General features: G+C 44.6%; 2 protein-coding genes across 5 annotated transcripts in view; both read left to right on the plus strand.

The window, feature by feature from the left end:
* The first annotated feature begins 39 nt into the window (after positions 1-39).
* LOC122207230 (RAD52 motif-containing protein 1-like) lies at positions 40-14,067 on the plus strand. Of its 3 annotated transcripts, none has more exons than XM_042917178.1 (7): positions 40-479; positions 2,635-2,814; positions 5,909-6,031; positions 6,868-7,036; positions 7,985-8,083; positions 11,578-11,663; positions 13,814-14,067. In XM_042917178.1, the coding sequence occupies exons 1-7, from the start codon at positions 474-476 to the stop codon at positions 13,913-13,915; spliced, it is 765 nt and encodes a 254-aa protein (XP_042773112.1). In that variant the 5' UTR covers positions 40-473; the 3' UTR covers positions 13,916-14,067. The 3 variants fall into 3 exon arrangements, with proteins under 3 accessions (XP_042773112.1, XP_042773111.1, XP_042773110.1); XM_042917177.1 differs by lacking the exon at positions 40-479 and adding an exon at positions 1,899-2,278; XM_042917176.1 differs by lacking the exon at positions 40-479 and having other exon boundaries at positions 2,451-2,814.
* Positions 14,068-14,254: 187 nt separating this feature from the next.
* Positions 14,255-16,129, plus strand: part of EFCAB13 (EF-hand calcium binding domain 13) — a 112,753-nt gene continuing 110,878 nt past the window's right edge. For both annotated transcript variants that reach the window (XM_042917168.1, XM_042917169.1), the window contains exon 1: positions 14,255-14,817. The gene's annotated coding sequence lies outside the window, so the exon portion shown is untranslated. The remainder of the gene's footprint in view (positions 14,818-16,129) is intronic.

Consider the following 16,129-nt stretch of genomic DNA (forward strand, 5'->3'; position numbering starts at 1 on the left):
TGGGCACTAGAAGAAGGAAGGTAAATCATAACTATTGTTCTTGAGGTGTTCACCATCTGCCTGGAGAAGCAGCGACATACACGAACACTGGCTACAGCGAATGAGTGGATACATACAACGAATACACGGTGCTGACGTGGAGTTGAACCTGCAAAATGACAACGCAAAGACAGAAAAGGGGCAGTTGGAGGAATGTTCTACCTGTGGCTACAATCGGAACTGCCTGAATAAACTGTCCCACCTGGGCCACTGCTGTCCCTACTTCTGAGCCTTAACTGCTTCAGCTCTGAAGTGAGAGGTTTGACATTTGAGTGGTTCCCAGAGTTTTGGATTTCACAGACCAGTAAAGCACGAAAAAAGTTAAGGCCATGTTAACATGTCCAACTTTTTATTTTAATGCCCTAGAAAGAGTATGAATCACAACAACTATCCTCTATCAGCATCTCCTCATAAAACAGTTTTCAGCATGAAAAATGAAGGTCAGTGTGCCCGGGTGGCTCGGTTGGTTGACCGTCGGTCTTCGGCTCAGGTCATGATCTTGCGGTTTGTGGGTCTGAGCGCCGGCGAGGGGCTCTGTGCCGACAGCTCAGAGCCTGGAGGCCGCTTCGGAGTCCGTGTCTCCCGCTCTCTCTCTGCCCCTCCCCCATTCGCACATGCATGCTCTCTCTCAAAAATGAATAATATTAAAATAATTTTTTAAATGAGGGTCAGATTTATAGGATAATGGAATGGATTTCGTTTTATGAAAATATTTTTTTTAACCCTGCTTATATTACCTTTTCTTGCTTTGGCAAGGACTGGTGAAACGTTCACCACAGACCAGCAGCAGTCTGAAGGCCACTGCTTAGAAACCTCAGGAGACTTGTTTTGTAAGTCCCCTTCTGGCTCAGACATTCTAGGATTAAAATAAGGATCATTAGGACCTACTTTCCCTCTCAGTGTGTTAGTCCTCAAAATAGCTATTTGGATGCCGAGAGCGGCCCTTCTGCACAAGCACCATGAGCTCCAATGTTGGTGCCCTACCTGGCCTCACTCTTTGGTTTTTTCTTTTTTTTTTTTTTTTTTTAAATTTTTTTTTCAACGTTTTTTATTTATTTTTGGGACAGAGAGAGACAGAGCATGAACGGGGGAGGGGCAGTGAGAGAGGGAGACACAGAATCGGAAACAGGCTCCAGGCTCCGAGCCATCAGCCCAGAGCCCGACGCGGGGCTCGAACTCACGGACCGCGAGATTGTGACCTGGCTGAAGTCGGACGCTCAACCGACTGCGCCACCCAGGCGCCCCCTCTCTTTGGTTTTTTCAAATTTATCTCTCCTTCTTACCCTGCTTGCCAAACTCCCACATCATCTCACCCCAACAAGCACACACGTACACCAATTCATCAAAATCACGTAGGGAAATCAGGGAATGCTTTTTAAGGATTTCATTAATGGCTTAATGAGTTATAGTTTGATTTGTATATTTAACATTCATGAAAACATTCTTAAGCCAAAGGATTGCATCTTTAGTGGTCATTGCCCACACAACGTAGAGAAATCCAAATTTTTAAGTTCAGTAGGTAACTTACTAACTGCTAGTAGTCTAAATCTTCTCCCGGAGTGAAGAGGAAGAAGGCTGCCATAAAATTGTCCACACCCAGGGATCCTGTAAGCTCACCCTTTAGACCCTACTGTAAAAATACACTTGACTAACGGTGCCTGGGTGGCTCAGTCGGTTAAGCGTCCGACTTCAGCCCAGGTCGTGATCTCACAGTTTGTGAGTTTGAGCCCTGCTTGGGGCTCTGTGCTGACAGTCTGGAGCCTGCTTCGGATTCTGTGTGTGTGTGTGTGTGTGTGTGTGTGTGTGTGTGTGTGTGTGTGTGTGTGTGTCTGATTCTCCGCTGCTTGCACTCTGTCTCTCAAAAATAAATAAATATTAAAAAAAAAATTTTTTTTAAATACACTTGACTAGAAGCACTAAATTCTACGACATTGAGACAATGGAGCTGCGGGAGGGGAAGTAGAGGCAGAGACCCGCCCCAGAGCGGGAGGGGCGAAGGAGAGGTCCGGGGGACAGCCCCCGCCCCACCCCGCGGCGAGCTGGCCCCGCCCCTCGTACCAGCCCCTTTTTAAAACGCGCGGGCGCGCCTTGCGCAGGCGCCGTGCCACTCAAACCTTAGTCGCGCCTGCTCCTTGGTGGTAGGATGGCGGAATTGGTCTCTTTTACGGTTCCCACCGAGAGTGACAAAACCTTGCTGGTGTGGGAGCTGAGTTCTGGACCCACGGCCGAGGCCTTGCATGTGAGCCGGGCCAGGAGGGAGGGAGGGAGGGAGACACCCCCACCTCCCCGTGACTGGGAGTCTGAGTCTGGCCTTGAGCACCTCGCGCGCCTTGTAGTCTCCGCCGAGAGGAATCTTAGTTCTAGAGGGGAGCTTTGCAGTCTCAGCCCCGACAGATTTTTGAGAGGTAACTCTCAACAGCCGGCACATGTTGCCTTCTAATGCTTCTCGAATCCCGGGATTTCAAAGGGAAATCTTTTCAACGAAACGAGAAGTGCTTTGGGTTGCGTGTGCAGGAGGGCTTAGGGAATAGAAGGCAGTTTTGTTTCCTGGGCGTGAAATTTCATGCACTTACTTGGCGTGGGACCACCCCACAGCATTCTCTGTTCGCAGTATTCTCCCAGTTTGGCCTTCTGTATTCGGTCCGAGTCTTCCCGAACGCTGCAGTGGCCCGTCCTGGTTTCTACGCCATCATCAAGTTTTACTCAGCAAGGGATGCTCACAGAGCCCAAAAGGCATGCGACCAGAAGCAGCTTTTTCAGAATTCTCCAGTGAAGGTGGGTCCAAGTAGGAAATTCCTAACACCACTGGGACGAAGTGTTGAATTCAGCAATAATAGACCAGCGTTGGTATACCACTGTGGTTTACAGAATGCTTTTAGATGCATTGCTACACTGATCCTCCGGTTTCCCTGGGTTTTTTGGTTGTTTTGTTATGTTTGTTTTGTTTTCAGATGAAGAAACTCGAACTCAGGATAGTTAAGTGACTTACTTAAGGTTCATGACAGTAACTGGAAGGGAGAGGTCAAGCCCAAACTTACTGATGTTCAACCCTGTGTCATTTTTTGGTGCCCCTTAATTTAACAAAGCTTCACAAGAAGTCTTGTTTCTGTTTACTATTATGGGGATTAAAAAAAATTTTAATAACGTTTTTATTCAGTTTTGAGAAACAGGGCATGAGCAGGGAAGGGGAAGAGAAAGAGGGAGACACAGAATCAGAAGCAGACTTCTAGGCTTTGAGCTGTCAGCTCAGAACCCGATGTGGGGCTCGAACTCATGAATCCTGAGATCATGACCTGAGCTGAAGTTGGACGCTTAACCGACTGAGCCACCCAGGCCCCCCTCTATTATGTGGATATAAAATGACAAACTCTTTCATCAGTTGTATTATAAAGGATGCTTCATCGTCATTATCGTCGTCATCACTCTCAAGCTGCCTATTCAGAACTCCCTTCAACTCCCGGGAAAATGGTTAAAACATTCTTTAATACACCACAGAAACTTTATTCCATACCAACATGCTGTCCATTTTGCTTTCCCAGAGCCCCAGAATTATATTTCATTATGTGCCTCAATTCAATCACCATGTCCTTATCAAGGGCCATGTCAATTCCTTTGAATAAGTTGAGTGAGGCTTAGATTGCCAAACCTTTCACTTTATAATTGTATGTTTTCATCAGCTTTGTCTAACTGGCTTCTTAATCTAGCTACTTCCTACGGACTTGACTGCCTATTCTTACCCATATGCCTTTCCTTACTGATTTAATCTGGATCGAATCTAAGAATCCTTCTCAAATGTCTGAGTATACTGTCTCCACTTGTTCAACACTGTCTTCAATCCTGGCTCCACTCCCTATGATTGAAATGATCACCTGTCAGGCAATCCTGAGTTTGCAAGCTTCTAGCCTGTGAAGATGTCACCCAGCCACTCAGCTATCACAGATTATGAAATAATTACTTTGTATCAGTTGTGAGTAATGAGGTGTTTTTCTCTCATTGGACATTAAGACCATTTCACAAATGGATTTTGAGATTTCACAGCATAAAGCCCAAAGTCAATATATAGCTGACAGGAGAGAGCATTCATATTAAATTTCTTTATTTATTTAACACAGAGCCTTGGGTTACCACCACCACCACCACCACCCCCACCCCGCCGCCTACTGAAATTGTTGCCCAATTTACTTATGTGTTCCTTTATACTTTGGCAAGTACACATAGTTTCTGGTTGTTTTTGTTTGTTTGTTTACCTTTTATAAATACATATTTAAAAAGAACATATTAAAAAATTTTTTTTAATGTTTATTTAAAAAAAATTTTTTTTAATGTTTATTTAAAAAAAAAAATTTTTAACATTTATTTATTTTTGAGACAGAGAGAGACAGAGCATGAACAGGGGAGGGGCAGAGAGAGAGAGGGAGACACAGAATCTGAAACGGGCTCCAGGCCCTGAGCTGTCAGCACAGAGCCTGACGCGGGGCTCGAACTCACAGGCCGTGAGATCATGATCTGAGCCGAAGTCGGACGCTTAACCGACCAAGCCACCCAGGCGCCCCTAATGTTTATTTTTGAGAGACAGAGTCAAAGCATGAGCGGGTGAGGGGCAGAGAGAGAGGGAGACACCTAATCGGAAGCAGACTCCAGGCTGTGAGTTGTCAGCACAGAGCCTGACACGGGGCTCGAACTCACAAACTGTGAGAATCATGACCTGAGCTGCAGTCGGATGCCCAACAGACTGAGCCACCCAGACGCCCCAAGAATAACATCTTACAGTAAAATCAAGGAAAGGCCTAAGGCATCTGAGAGCTTTTTTTCAGTAGCATGAAGGAAAACGGTCGCCAGCAAGAACTGTGGCAAGGTTATCTAAGGTGACAACTGTCTCTACCACTCAGGGGCTCGAGGCCCTTCTGCAGCTTCCTGGTTGTCCAGAACAGCTCCACTCTGCCTCACCATTAGCCTGTGCTGTAGCACTCAACATTTAAAAGTTCATCTTCATTTCTCCTTCCTAGCAGGCAGCTTCAGTTGGAGAAAGTAATTTCACTTTTTCATCTACTCATTCATTCACTTAATCCATAGACCTGTGCTTGATTCTAGGAATGAGAAAAGAATAAAATATGGTTCCTTCAAGCACTTAAGGAACTGATAAACTAGTGATAGAGGACGTTGCACAAACAAATCAATAAAGAGTTAATAATACTTTGACTTTATTTGAATTATTTGAATTTTTATGAATATACGAATATACTCCACCCCACTTGAAATAGACATTTAAAAAAGAACTAGAGGATGTAAGAAATACACTGTAGCGTGTAAGTTATTTAGAGAGTTAACACTGGAGGTATTTGCATTCTCAAAGAAGCTTATTAAGGCAAATGAACCTCTTATTGTTTTATTTGCTTATAAAATTTACAGAAGTATGTATATTCCTTCTTCTAACGGGGGTTAGTAACTTGCGGGGGGTGGGTGCTGCTGATTCAGGTCCTACTCAGGTCCATGTTATCTGCTCTTGAGGTCATATTCTCAAACAGGAGCTACGGGATGAGACAGCAAAAAGTTTACTTCCCTCGCTTACCTACAGCCCTATAATTTGCTTCCAGAGGGCTTCCTTAGTTGCTTTCATCATCACTTTCAATATCAGAGATCACGGAAAGCCAATTAATCAAGGGCCCTGGAAATGATGCATCAAAGTCTATAGCGTAAAAATAGTACATAGCATTTATTTAGGGTTTATTAGGAGCTGATTTCTTAAAATGTTTCCAGTTTGAGCTTCACAACCTCTCTATGAAATAGGTATTGATAAATCTCAGGTGTATCTAAAGGAAGCCTCTGTGTCAGGTTATGATATTTTCAGGTCTATTTCTTATGTCTTTAGGTTCGTCTTGGCACCAAACATAAGGCGGTTCAACATCAGGCCCTTGCCCTAAACAGCTCCCAGTGCCAAGAACTGGCAAATTATTACTTTGGTTTCAATGGATGGTCAAAAAGGATCATCAAGGTAAACTTTATAGATTTTCTCTGACTAATTAGAATCATTTCAACACTGAAATTCTGGACTTCAGAGAGGAGAAAACTGGGTTGTGGGGAGATGTGAGAGGGCTCTAACTGGAAGTACCTGAGCCTGCCACCGAGAATTCATAATAATCTCAGTAACTTGGGTGGTGGTGTCCATAATCTTCTCCAGTATTTGTATGGTGTATAATAAAAACCAATTGTCTTCATCCATTTGTAAGTCTTACTTGATTTTGAAGCTATAGGATACCTCCATTGTGGGCTGGGATTGCTGGAGTTTAGTTGCATTTTTTTTTTTTTTTTTTTTTTTTTAGAGAGAGAGGCAGATTGCAAGCGGGGGAGGGGCAGAAAGAGAGGGAGAGACAGAATCGGAAGCAGGCTCCAAGCTCTGAGCTGTCAGCACAGAGCTCGACGCGGGTCCCGAACCCATGAACAGTGAGATCACGACATGAGCCGAAGTCGGAAGTTTAACCAACTGAGCCACCCAGGGGCCGCCGGTTTTGTTTTTAATAACAAAACATCTTGAAGCTTACATTCAGATCCAAGGAAGGACCTTCCATTTAAAATCCTAACAGCTCGGGGTGCCTGGGTGGCTCAGTCAGTTGAGCGTCCGACTTCGGCTCAGGTCATGATCTCACGGTCTGTGAGTTCGAGCCCCACGTGGGGCTCTGTGCTGGCAGCTCAGAGCCTGGAGCCTGTTTCGGATTCTGTGTCTCCCTCTCTCTCTCTGCCCCTCCCCTGCTCATACTCTCTCTCTCTCTCTCTCTCTCTCTCTCTGTCAAAAATAAACATAAAAAAATAATAATAATAAAATCCTAACAGCTTCAGGATCTTTCTGACCTTGAAGAAAGGGCAAATGAAGATACTGTGCCACCACTTCAGAAGCAGAGCCTGAAATTCTTCTGTGCTTTAGAGGTGGTGTTGCCATCCTATGAGTGCCGGAGTCCCGGAGCTGGCATGGCCGAGGAGACTTTGGATGACCTGGAGGAAGGTCTGTTTACAGTGGGGGTGGGGGTGGAGGGGAGGCAGAATCCCTCTTTCTTTCTAAAAACTCATCTTTTCAGATACATCATCCAGCCCTCCCCTTTGCTAAGCTCCTAAAGCCCTAGGCAGAGTTTTTCTGGCCTACAGTACAGGCTTTTATCTCAGGCAATACCTGAAAGAACCTTTAACTTTAAAATTCTAAAGCTGACTTTCTGCCAAGAAGTTTAGGAGGAGGGAAGTAATGTTTTTCCCATTTTTGGTTAAGAATTCGCCTTGTGCTAAAATAGTCCTTCAAATACATATCTCTTGCAGCCTGCAGTTATCCCAGCAAAGTAATCATCTAAAGATTTAAACAAACTCTTGTGTAGATGTTGAGTCCTTTGCCTCCTATAAAAGGGCTGGAGTGTAAAGAGTCAAATACAGATGCCTAGAAAAGGTATTCCCATTGGTACTGTGTTTTTTCCCAGTGTCTACAGCACTTAGGCTTAGGGTTTTCAGGGAGGGGCAGGGCTGTTAGCAAGGCTAAGGGAGTAAGGCTCCCTTGGGTGATGCCCGGGAAGAGACCAGGCGGTCACGTGCACTACCACCGAACCCTTCTCCCCACGTGACTCCAGCCCTTGATGCACAGGAGAGTAGGGTCTGCAGTAGGGTCTGAAACTATAGTTTCAGCTTGTCCATTTGAAATCTACGAGCGATGTGAGATCTGTGCCACTTTCTTGGCTTGTGTCTCCCTTTTGGTACTTCCGAAACTTCTGGAGTAGATCAGGGCAGTAAAAATGTGCCCTGCCAGGATATACCTACAGCAGAGTCATTCAACCTTGTGTTGTGCCTGCCCTTACTTGCTCAGATAATGAACTACGAATCATGGATGTATTTTCACTTTTACACATATAACCCCCAAATCAGTTATCATTCAGATAGGCATGTTAAATCCATTTGTTTTGGTTGGATGCAGGGCCATTATCATTTCTTATGAAAAGGAGGACAACCCAGAAGCTTGCTATTCAGAAGGCTGTGTCAGATGCATTCCAGAAGCTGTTGATTGTGATTTTAGGTAAGACTTATTTGATTGTCCTTACAGTACATCAGTTTCAACGAGCAAATAAACTCATTTTGAAAAGTTAATTGGATGAAAACACTTCATATTCTTTTATTCACCAAATGCTTTCAAAGCGGTAGTGTCAAATTTGTTCTTTGTGGCATCTGTGAGAAAAATGACCACAAATATTTTTGTCCCCAGTATATAGATATACAGTGACTTACCTCTGTCCACACAGAAAGTGTTTGACCCAGTCTTCTTTCTTGATTGTTTGCTCATAACACAGAATACTATTGTGAGTATAAGCTTTGGGGGCACCTGTGTGGCTCAGTCAGTTAAGCGTCCAACTGTTGATTTCAGCTCAGGTCATGATCTCACGATGTGTGAGATTGAGCCCCGTGTCGGGCTCTGTGCTGACAGCGTGGAGCTCGCTTGGGATTCTTTCCCTACCTCTCTCTCTGCCTCTCCCTGACTCTCACATGCCATGTGCTCTCTCTCTCAAAATAAATAATAAAAAAAATAAACTTTGAAGCTTTAGACATCTGGTGTTGAATCTTAGCTCTGTCTCCTAGATTTCTTATGCAGTTTTAGGTTTTATAGTCAGATTTGAAGTATGTAATCTCTCTAAGCTGCAATTTCTCTATCTGCCAAGTAAAGGTAATAATTCAACTCACCTCATGGGGGATGAATTGTAAGAGCAAATGAGATGATGGAAAAGTTTAAAACTATCCCTGAAACATGGTAAGCAGAGAAAATATGTTCACTTGTTATCATCGTTTTCCTGTTGGAGAATTTATAAGATTATGTTTTTGGAATCAATTCAGCTTCAGTTTTTGTTTTTGGCACTGACCTATTGGGTGAATATGATTCTTTTTTTTTTTTTTTTTTTTTAATATATGAAATTTATTGTCAAATTGGTTTCCATACAACACCCAGTGCTCATCCCAAAAGGTGCCCTCCTCAATACCCATCACCCACCCTACCCTCCCTCCCACCCCCCATCAACCCTCAGTTTGTTCTCAGTTTTTAACAGTCTCTTATGCTTTGGCTCTCTCCCACTCTAACCTCTTTTTTTTTTTTTTCCTTCCCCTCCCCGATGGGTTTCTGTTAAGTCTCTCAGGATCCACATAAGAGTGAAACCATATGGTATCTGTCTTTCTCTGTATGGCTTATTTCACTTAGCATCACACTCTCCAGTTCCATCCACGTTGCTACAAAGGGCCATATTTCATTCTTTCTCATTGCCACGTAGTATTCCATTGTGTATATAAACCACAATTTCTTTATCCATTCATCAGTTGATGGACATTTAGGCTCTTTCCATAATTTGGCTATTGTTGAGAGTGCTGCTATCAACATTGGGGTACAAGTGCCCCTATGCATCAGTACTCCTGTATCCCTTGGGTAAATTCCTAGCAGTGCTAGTGCTGGGTCATAGGGTAGGTCTATTTTTAATTTTCTGAGGAACCTCCACACTGCTTTCCAGAGCGGCTGCACCAATTTGCATTCCCACCAACAGTGCAAGAGGGTTCCCGTTTCTCCACATCCTCTCCAGCATCTATAGTCTCCTGATTTGTTCATTTTGGCCACTCTGACTGGCGTGAGGTGATATCCGAGTGTGGTTTTGATTTGTATTTCCCTGATAAGGAGCGACGTTGAACATCTTTTCATGTGCCTGTTGGCCATCCGGATGTCTTCTTTAGAGAAGTGTCTATTCATGTTTTCTGCCCATTTCTTCACTGGGTTATTTGTTTTTCGGGTGTGGAGTTTGGTGAGCTCTTTATAGATTTTGAATACTAGCCCTTTGTCCGATATGTCATTTGCACATATCTTTTCCCATTCCGTTGGTTGCCTTTTAGTTTTGTTGGTTGTTTCCTTTGCTGTGCAGAAGCTTTTTATCTTCATAAGGCCCCAGTAGTTCACTTTTGCTTTTAATTCCCTTGCCTTTGGGGATGTGTCGAGTAAGAGATTGCTACGGCTGAGGTCAGAGAGGTCTTTTCCTGCTTTCTCCTCTAGGGTTTTGGTGGTTTCCTGTCTCACATTCAGGTCCTTTATCCATTTTGAGTTTATTTTTGTGAATGGTGTGAGAAAGTGGTCTAGTTTCAACCTTCTGCATGTTGCTGTCCAGTTCTCCCAGCACCATTTGTTAAAGAGACTGTCTTTTTTCCATTGGATGTTCTTTCCTGCTTTGTCAAAGATGAGTTGGCCATACGTTTGTGGGTCTAGTTCTGGGGTTTCTATTCTATTCCATTGGTCTATGTGTCTGTTTTTGTGCCATGAATATGATTCTTATATTAGGGTCAGCTATATTTTTGTGAACCTTGAAAGTGGTCAGGCTATTGAATAGCATCGATTGTGTTCTCTATTTAGAGTTCTACGATGGTGTGAATGTTACAGGCTGTGCTCCAAGGGAATTTTATAATTAGTAACGAGTCCCCAAACAATTGCCCCCCCCACCCCGCCCTCGCCGCTTCACAGTCTTGCAGGCTTAGAGACTGAGAAATCCTAGCTAAGTTTCAGAGGCCTTATTTGCCCATAAGAGTTGACCCTGGATTGGTCTCAGGCTTCCAGCCTGGACAGCTCTTGCAGTGAAAGTTGACTTCCCTGGTCATCAGGTAGAATCTCCATTAGCTGTCAATTCTGAGTAACAACCTTTAAGAACCAAACTAAACCTTTGGGTTGCTGACCTCTCCCTAACATGCTATGGTATCCCTTGTACACGATCAAAATGTTGTAGCTGTACTTTGCCTTAAGGGGAATTGTATTGTCTATAAGGGACATGGGCCATTTCTGCCAATAAACTGTCCAAGCGCATTCTCTCCCTCCCCCTCCCCCTCCCCCTCCCTCCAAAGCATTGTTCATCGTATCTGGTGGGATTTTGTTTCCGGGGAGTAGACACTTGCCTTGTTTCTAACATGAAGTATCAGCTATAGTCCATGGTCTCTATTCCAGAACTCACACTGACCTCTACCTAATGCCTTACTGTCTAGTCATCTGATTTTGAACATTGTTGTTTCCATAGTTTTAACTTCCTGTGTCATTATTCCTTAGTTCCTATCTCTTAAGATGATAGCGTTTTTGAACCACACAGTTGTTAACTTCATGTGTATTTTTTCACACATAGTTATGATTAAAAACTGAAGTGTGAGATGAGAAAACTTCTAGGGAAATGCTTTTATTTTCTGCTTTTATAAATAAAAAGAATGTCTAGTTATTGGGTGCTATCATTGTATACAGCTAGTTTTAGAACAAGGAAAATTCTGAATTGATCTTGTTAACTTTATTTTTTAAATGTTTATTTTTGAGAGAGTAAGCAGGGGAGAGGCGGAGAGAGGGGGACAGAGGATCTGAAGTGGGCTCTAGTGCTTACAGCAGAGACCCCAGTATGGGGCTTGAACTCATGAACCATGAGATCATGACCTAAGCTGAAGTCAGACGCTTAACTGACTGAGCCATCCAGGCGCCCTCTTTTTTTTTTTTTTTTCCAATCCTTATTCACTTTATTTCAGAAAGTGGTAAAATAGCTGTGGAATACAGACCCTGTGAAGAGATCACAGATGCCAGTACTGAAGACGAGCTGCAGGATTTAATTCAAGTATGTGGAGATTAAAGTTCAAGGGTGACATAGCCACTGTAGCCATAATGTAAAGCAACCAGCAGAATTTGGAAGACTTTGGCATTAGCTCTATCATCCTTTGGGAAATGTGAAACTCAAAAACTGCTTTTGACTGCAGGGGATTTCTGGGGCTTTTCCTGAAGTCCTGACCCTTGGCTCTGACCCCTTATTTGAAATTTGGAGAGCAAATTTCATCAGAGCACTCCCACAGTTGTGGACATAGGAGAGGACACAAGCCTTTTAGAGCTCCCCTCAAACAGAATCTCAAGGATTTGGGAACAGAGTAACTATGGCCTTAAATGTGATTATACTACAGCGTTTGAAACCATTATGCCATTCAAATAGGATGTATCACCCAGATGTCGGCATCTCATATATATCTTGCGTGAATATCTTGCTGAAGAACTTTTCTGTAAATCACTCACATGGATGTCCTGAATTAGGGATTAAGTTGCCAAAATAATTTCTAAAAAAAATTTTTTTTTTTACATTTATTTATTTTTGAGACAGAGAGAGACAGAGCATGAACGGGGGAGGGTCAGAGAGAGAGGGAGACACAGAATCTGAAACAGGCTCCAGGCTCTGAGCTGTCAGCACAGAGCCCGACGCGGGGCTCGAACTCACGGACCACGAGATCATGACCTGAGCCGGAGTCAGCCGCCCAACCGACTGAGCCACCCAGGCGCCCCGCCAAAATAATTTCTAAAAGAAAATAGTAATGTGCCACATACAGAATGTTAAAAAAAAAAAAAAAAAAAAAAAAGCAAAAATGTGTTTCAGGTCATTGAGAGCTTAATTTGGGGCTAGATTTGTGAATTTTTTTTTTTCGATTTTTTTTTTAATGTTTATTTATTTTTGAGAGTGAGAAAGAGCGTGAGCTGGGGAGGGGCAGAGAGAGAGGGAGACGCAGAATCTGAAGCAGGCTCCAGGCTCGGAGCTGTCAGCACAGAGCCCGGCGCGGGGCTCGAACTCACAGACTGCGAGATCATGACCTGAGCCGAAATCAGGCACTCAGCCAGCTGAGCCACCCAGCCGCCCCTCGATTTCTGAATATTTAACTCACCCCACAGTTGCAAAGTTTGTTTTGAAGGGAAGAGAGTGGAGAAAGAGAAGATGGTTACTTTCTGAAAAAGCACTGGAAGATTTTTCATGCAAAATAATAATGTTAATTGAATCTAAATCAAACCAGTCGAGGAAACTTCAGACGTTTCCAAGTTTAGGCTTTGAGAAGTCTCGCTTCCTGGGGTGCCTGGGTGGCTCCATAGGTTGAGCATCCGACTCTTGATTTTGGCTCAGGTCACGATCCCAGAGTTTGTGGGGTCAGCCCCACGTCGGGCTCTGTGCTGAGCGTGGAGCCTACTTGGGATTCTCTCTGTCTCTCCCTCTGTCCCTCTCCTCCGCTCACGCTTTCTCTCTCTCAGGAAAAAAAAAATTAAAAAAAGTCTAGCTTCCTGAAAAAGGTGAAAAGATGAGAAAAAGATTCAGCATTGATGCTAAAGATTTCAGAAACCTGATTATAACAACAGATCCATTCCTGCATGAGGCCAGTCTTGGAATCAGTTCCATATAAAAACTATTCCTGTGTGCTAGACATTGGGATTAAGATAAAAACCCCCTCTCTCTTGCATTTTACATGCTAGAGGTTGTGCCAGACCATAAGCAAGGACTAAAAATACATTAGAAAAGGGGCTGTGAAGGAAGTAAACTGAGTGCTAGTTGCAGTATTTCAAGAAAATTGTTTAACACGCTGACTATAACATCCTAAGTGCCTTCTCCATGTGGGCGCACAGAGTGGACCTCTGAAAAGTGGCCTTGTTACTTTTTCTAGATCAATGGCTATGTCCAGTCAAGATGAGATGGGGGAAGTTTTCCCACCCAGTGTAAATAAAGGGCTAGAATTGGTTTCCGGCCCTCTTTCCCAGAATGAATTGCTTAGCACTCCCCCCAAACTCCTCCTACAGACATTTAGGGGCCATCGCAGATTCAGTGGTAGGCCCCCATCTAACAGAGTGGTGAATTAATAATCAGCCATGGGTATTGAGAATTTAGAGGAAATGGCAACATTTTAGAATATCTGACTGTGAAGTGTGTTCTCCTCCCCATCGCCCTAACTGGTGCTTATTTTGCAGGTCAGCTACTTTTCTTGGAAGCAGTATGGCCAGGGGGAGGAAGAACGTCTCTCGGATTTAAGCTTTGAAGAGCAAGAGTTCAAATTGCTAGAGCTGGACTAGCATTTTTTAATTTCCCAGGATGCCAGGTCCTGTGGCTTCCTTGGAAGCTCTGCTCCACTCCCCCACCCTTCCACCCCTCAGAGCTGCGGGAGTGCGGGGCCACCCAGATCTGAGTCCAAGTACTACCTTGCTGTGAGCAGCCCCGGGGGGGGGGGGGGGGGGGGGGAGGGGGGAGGGGGGGAGTGGGGGGGAGTGGTGGCCTTTGCAGGGTGGAGGGAGGCCTGGGCCCCAAGTGATTCTGGGAAGAGGGCCCGCTCTGCTGGTGCGGAGCCCATCTCCAGGGAGCTAATAAAGGTGGCGTAAATAAAGATGTCATTAAGGGTGGGACGTGGGCGGGGAGGGCGCACAGTTGCTAACTGCGCGTGCGCATCACGGGGCTGCCATAATGGTTTGGCTCCCGCTCAGGGCCCAGCGCCAGTACCCCACTCGCCTGGGTCGCTGCGCCCCGGAGCCTCCGCGTGTCATGTCCCGGCTGCGCCTGTTGGCCCCACTGCTTCTCTTTATGTGGCAACCGTTGTGGCTGCTGGTCCAGGCAGCTCAGCCTCCGGAGTGGGCCCTGGACCCTGCCCAGCTGACTTCCGACCCCCTGGAGGCGGCTGAGCCCTGGTCTTCTCGCTCCTCTGATCCCCCGCCCGAATCGCCCCAGGCACTTACACGCCCAGCTGAGCCGGGGGGCTTTAATTACCCGGGGTCCTCTGCTCCAGCCCAGATGTTGGCCCCGCCTAAGGAGTTGACCGAGACTTTGGTTCCATTCCTGGACACGGTTTCGTTTGGAGAACTACCCCCAGGGCCAGATGAGGATCTGAATGACCAGCTAACCCAGCATCAAAGGCTCCCAGAGGTGGTTCCAGTGCCAGGTTGGGATCAGAATCAGACCATAGCTCCGCCTCCTCAACTCAAAAGTAAGACTAAAACTGTAGGTTTATTTTTTTTTTATTATTTTTTTTATTTTTTAATATATGAAATTTACTGTCAAATTGGTTTCCATACAACACCCAGTGCTCATCCCAAAAGGTGCCCTCCTCAATACCCATCACCCACCCTGCCCTCCCTCCCACCCCCCATCAACCCTCAGTTTGTTCTCAGTTTTTAACAGTCTCTTATGCTTTGGCTCTCTCCCACTCTAACCTCTTTTTTTTTTTTTTTTTTTTTTTCCTTCCCCTCCCCCATGGGTTTCTGTTAAGTCTCTCAGGATCCACATAAGAGTGAAACCATATGGTATCTGTCTTTCTCTGTATGGCTTATTTCACTTAGCATCACACTCTCCAGTTCCATCCATGTTGCTACAAAAGGCCATATTTCATTTTTTCTCATTGCCACGTAGTATTCCATTGTGTATATAAACCACAATTTCTTTATCCATTCATCAGTTGATGGACATTTAGGCTCTTTCCATAATTTGGCTATTGTTGACAGTGCCGCTATAAACATTGGGGTACAGGTGCCCCTATGCATCAGTACTCCTGTATCCCTTGGATAAATTCCTAGCAGTGCTAGTGCTGGGTCATAGGGTAGGTCTATTTTTAATTTTCTGAGGAACCTCCACACTGCTTTCCAGAGCGGCTGCACCAATTTGCATTCCCACCAACAGTGCAAGAGGGTTCCCGTTTCTCCACATCCTCTCCAGCATCTATAGTCTCCTGATTTGTTCATTTTGGCCACTCTGACTGGCGTGAGGTGGTATCTGAGTGTGGTTTTGATTTGTATTTCCCTGATAAGGAGCGACGTTGAACATCTTTTCATGTGCCTGTTGGCCATCCGGATGTCTTCTTTAGAGAAGTGTCTATTCATGTTTTCTGCCCATTTCTTCACTGGGTTATTTGTTTTTCGGGTGTGGAGTTTGATGAGCTCTTTATAGATTTTGGATACTAGCCCTTTGTCCGATGTGTCATTTGCAAATATCTTTTCCCATTCCGTTGGTTGCCTTTTAGTTTTGTTGGTTGTTTCCTTTGCTGTGCAGAAGCTTTTTATCTTCATAAGGTCCCAGTAATTCACTTTTGCTTTTAATTCCCTTGCCTTTGGGGATGTGCCGAGTAAGAGATTGCTACGGCTGAGGTCAGAGAGGTCTTTTCCTGCTTTCTCCTCTAAGGTTTTGATGGTTTCCTGTCTCACATTCAGGTCCTTTATCCATTTTGAGTTTATTTTTGTGAATGGTGTGAGGAAGTGGTCTAGTTTCAACCTTCTGCATGTTGCTGTCCAGTTCTCCCAGCACCA

The sequence above is a fragment of the Panthera leo genome, chromosome E1 (genome assembly GCF_018350215.1).
Source record: "Panthera leo isolate Ple1 chromosome E1, P.leo_Ple1_pat1.1, whole genome shotgun sequence".
Lineage (NCBI taxonomy): Eukaryota > Metazoa > Chordata > Mammalia > Carnivora > Felidae > Panthera > Panthera leo.

Bases quoted from the DNA above. Each gene is read 5' to 3' on its own strand.
- LOC122207230 (XM_042917176.1), top strand. From the start codon at position 2,479: ATGCTTCTCGAATCCCGGGATTTCAAAGGGAAATCTTTTCAACGAAAC. The intron at 2,815-5,908 runs GTGGGTCCAAGT...TTATGTCTTTAG, and splicing joins TTCAGAATTCTCCAGTGAAG to GTTCGTCTTGGCACCAAACA. The intron at 6,032-6,867 runs GTAAACTTTATA...AAATCCTAACAG, and splicing joins GGTCAAAAAGGATCATCAAG to CTTCAGGATCTTTCTGACCT.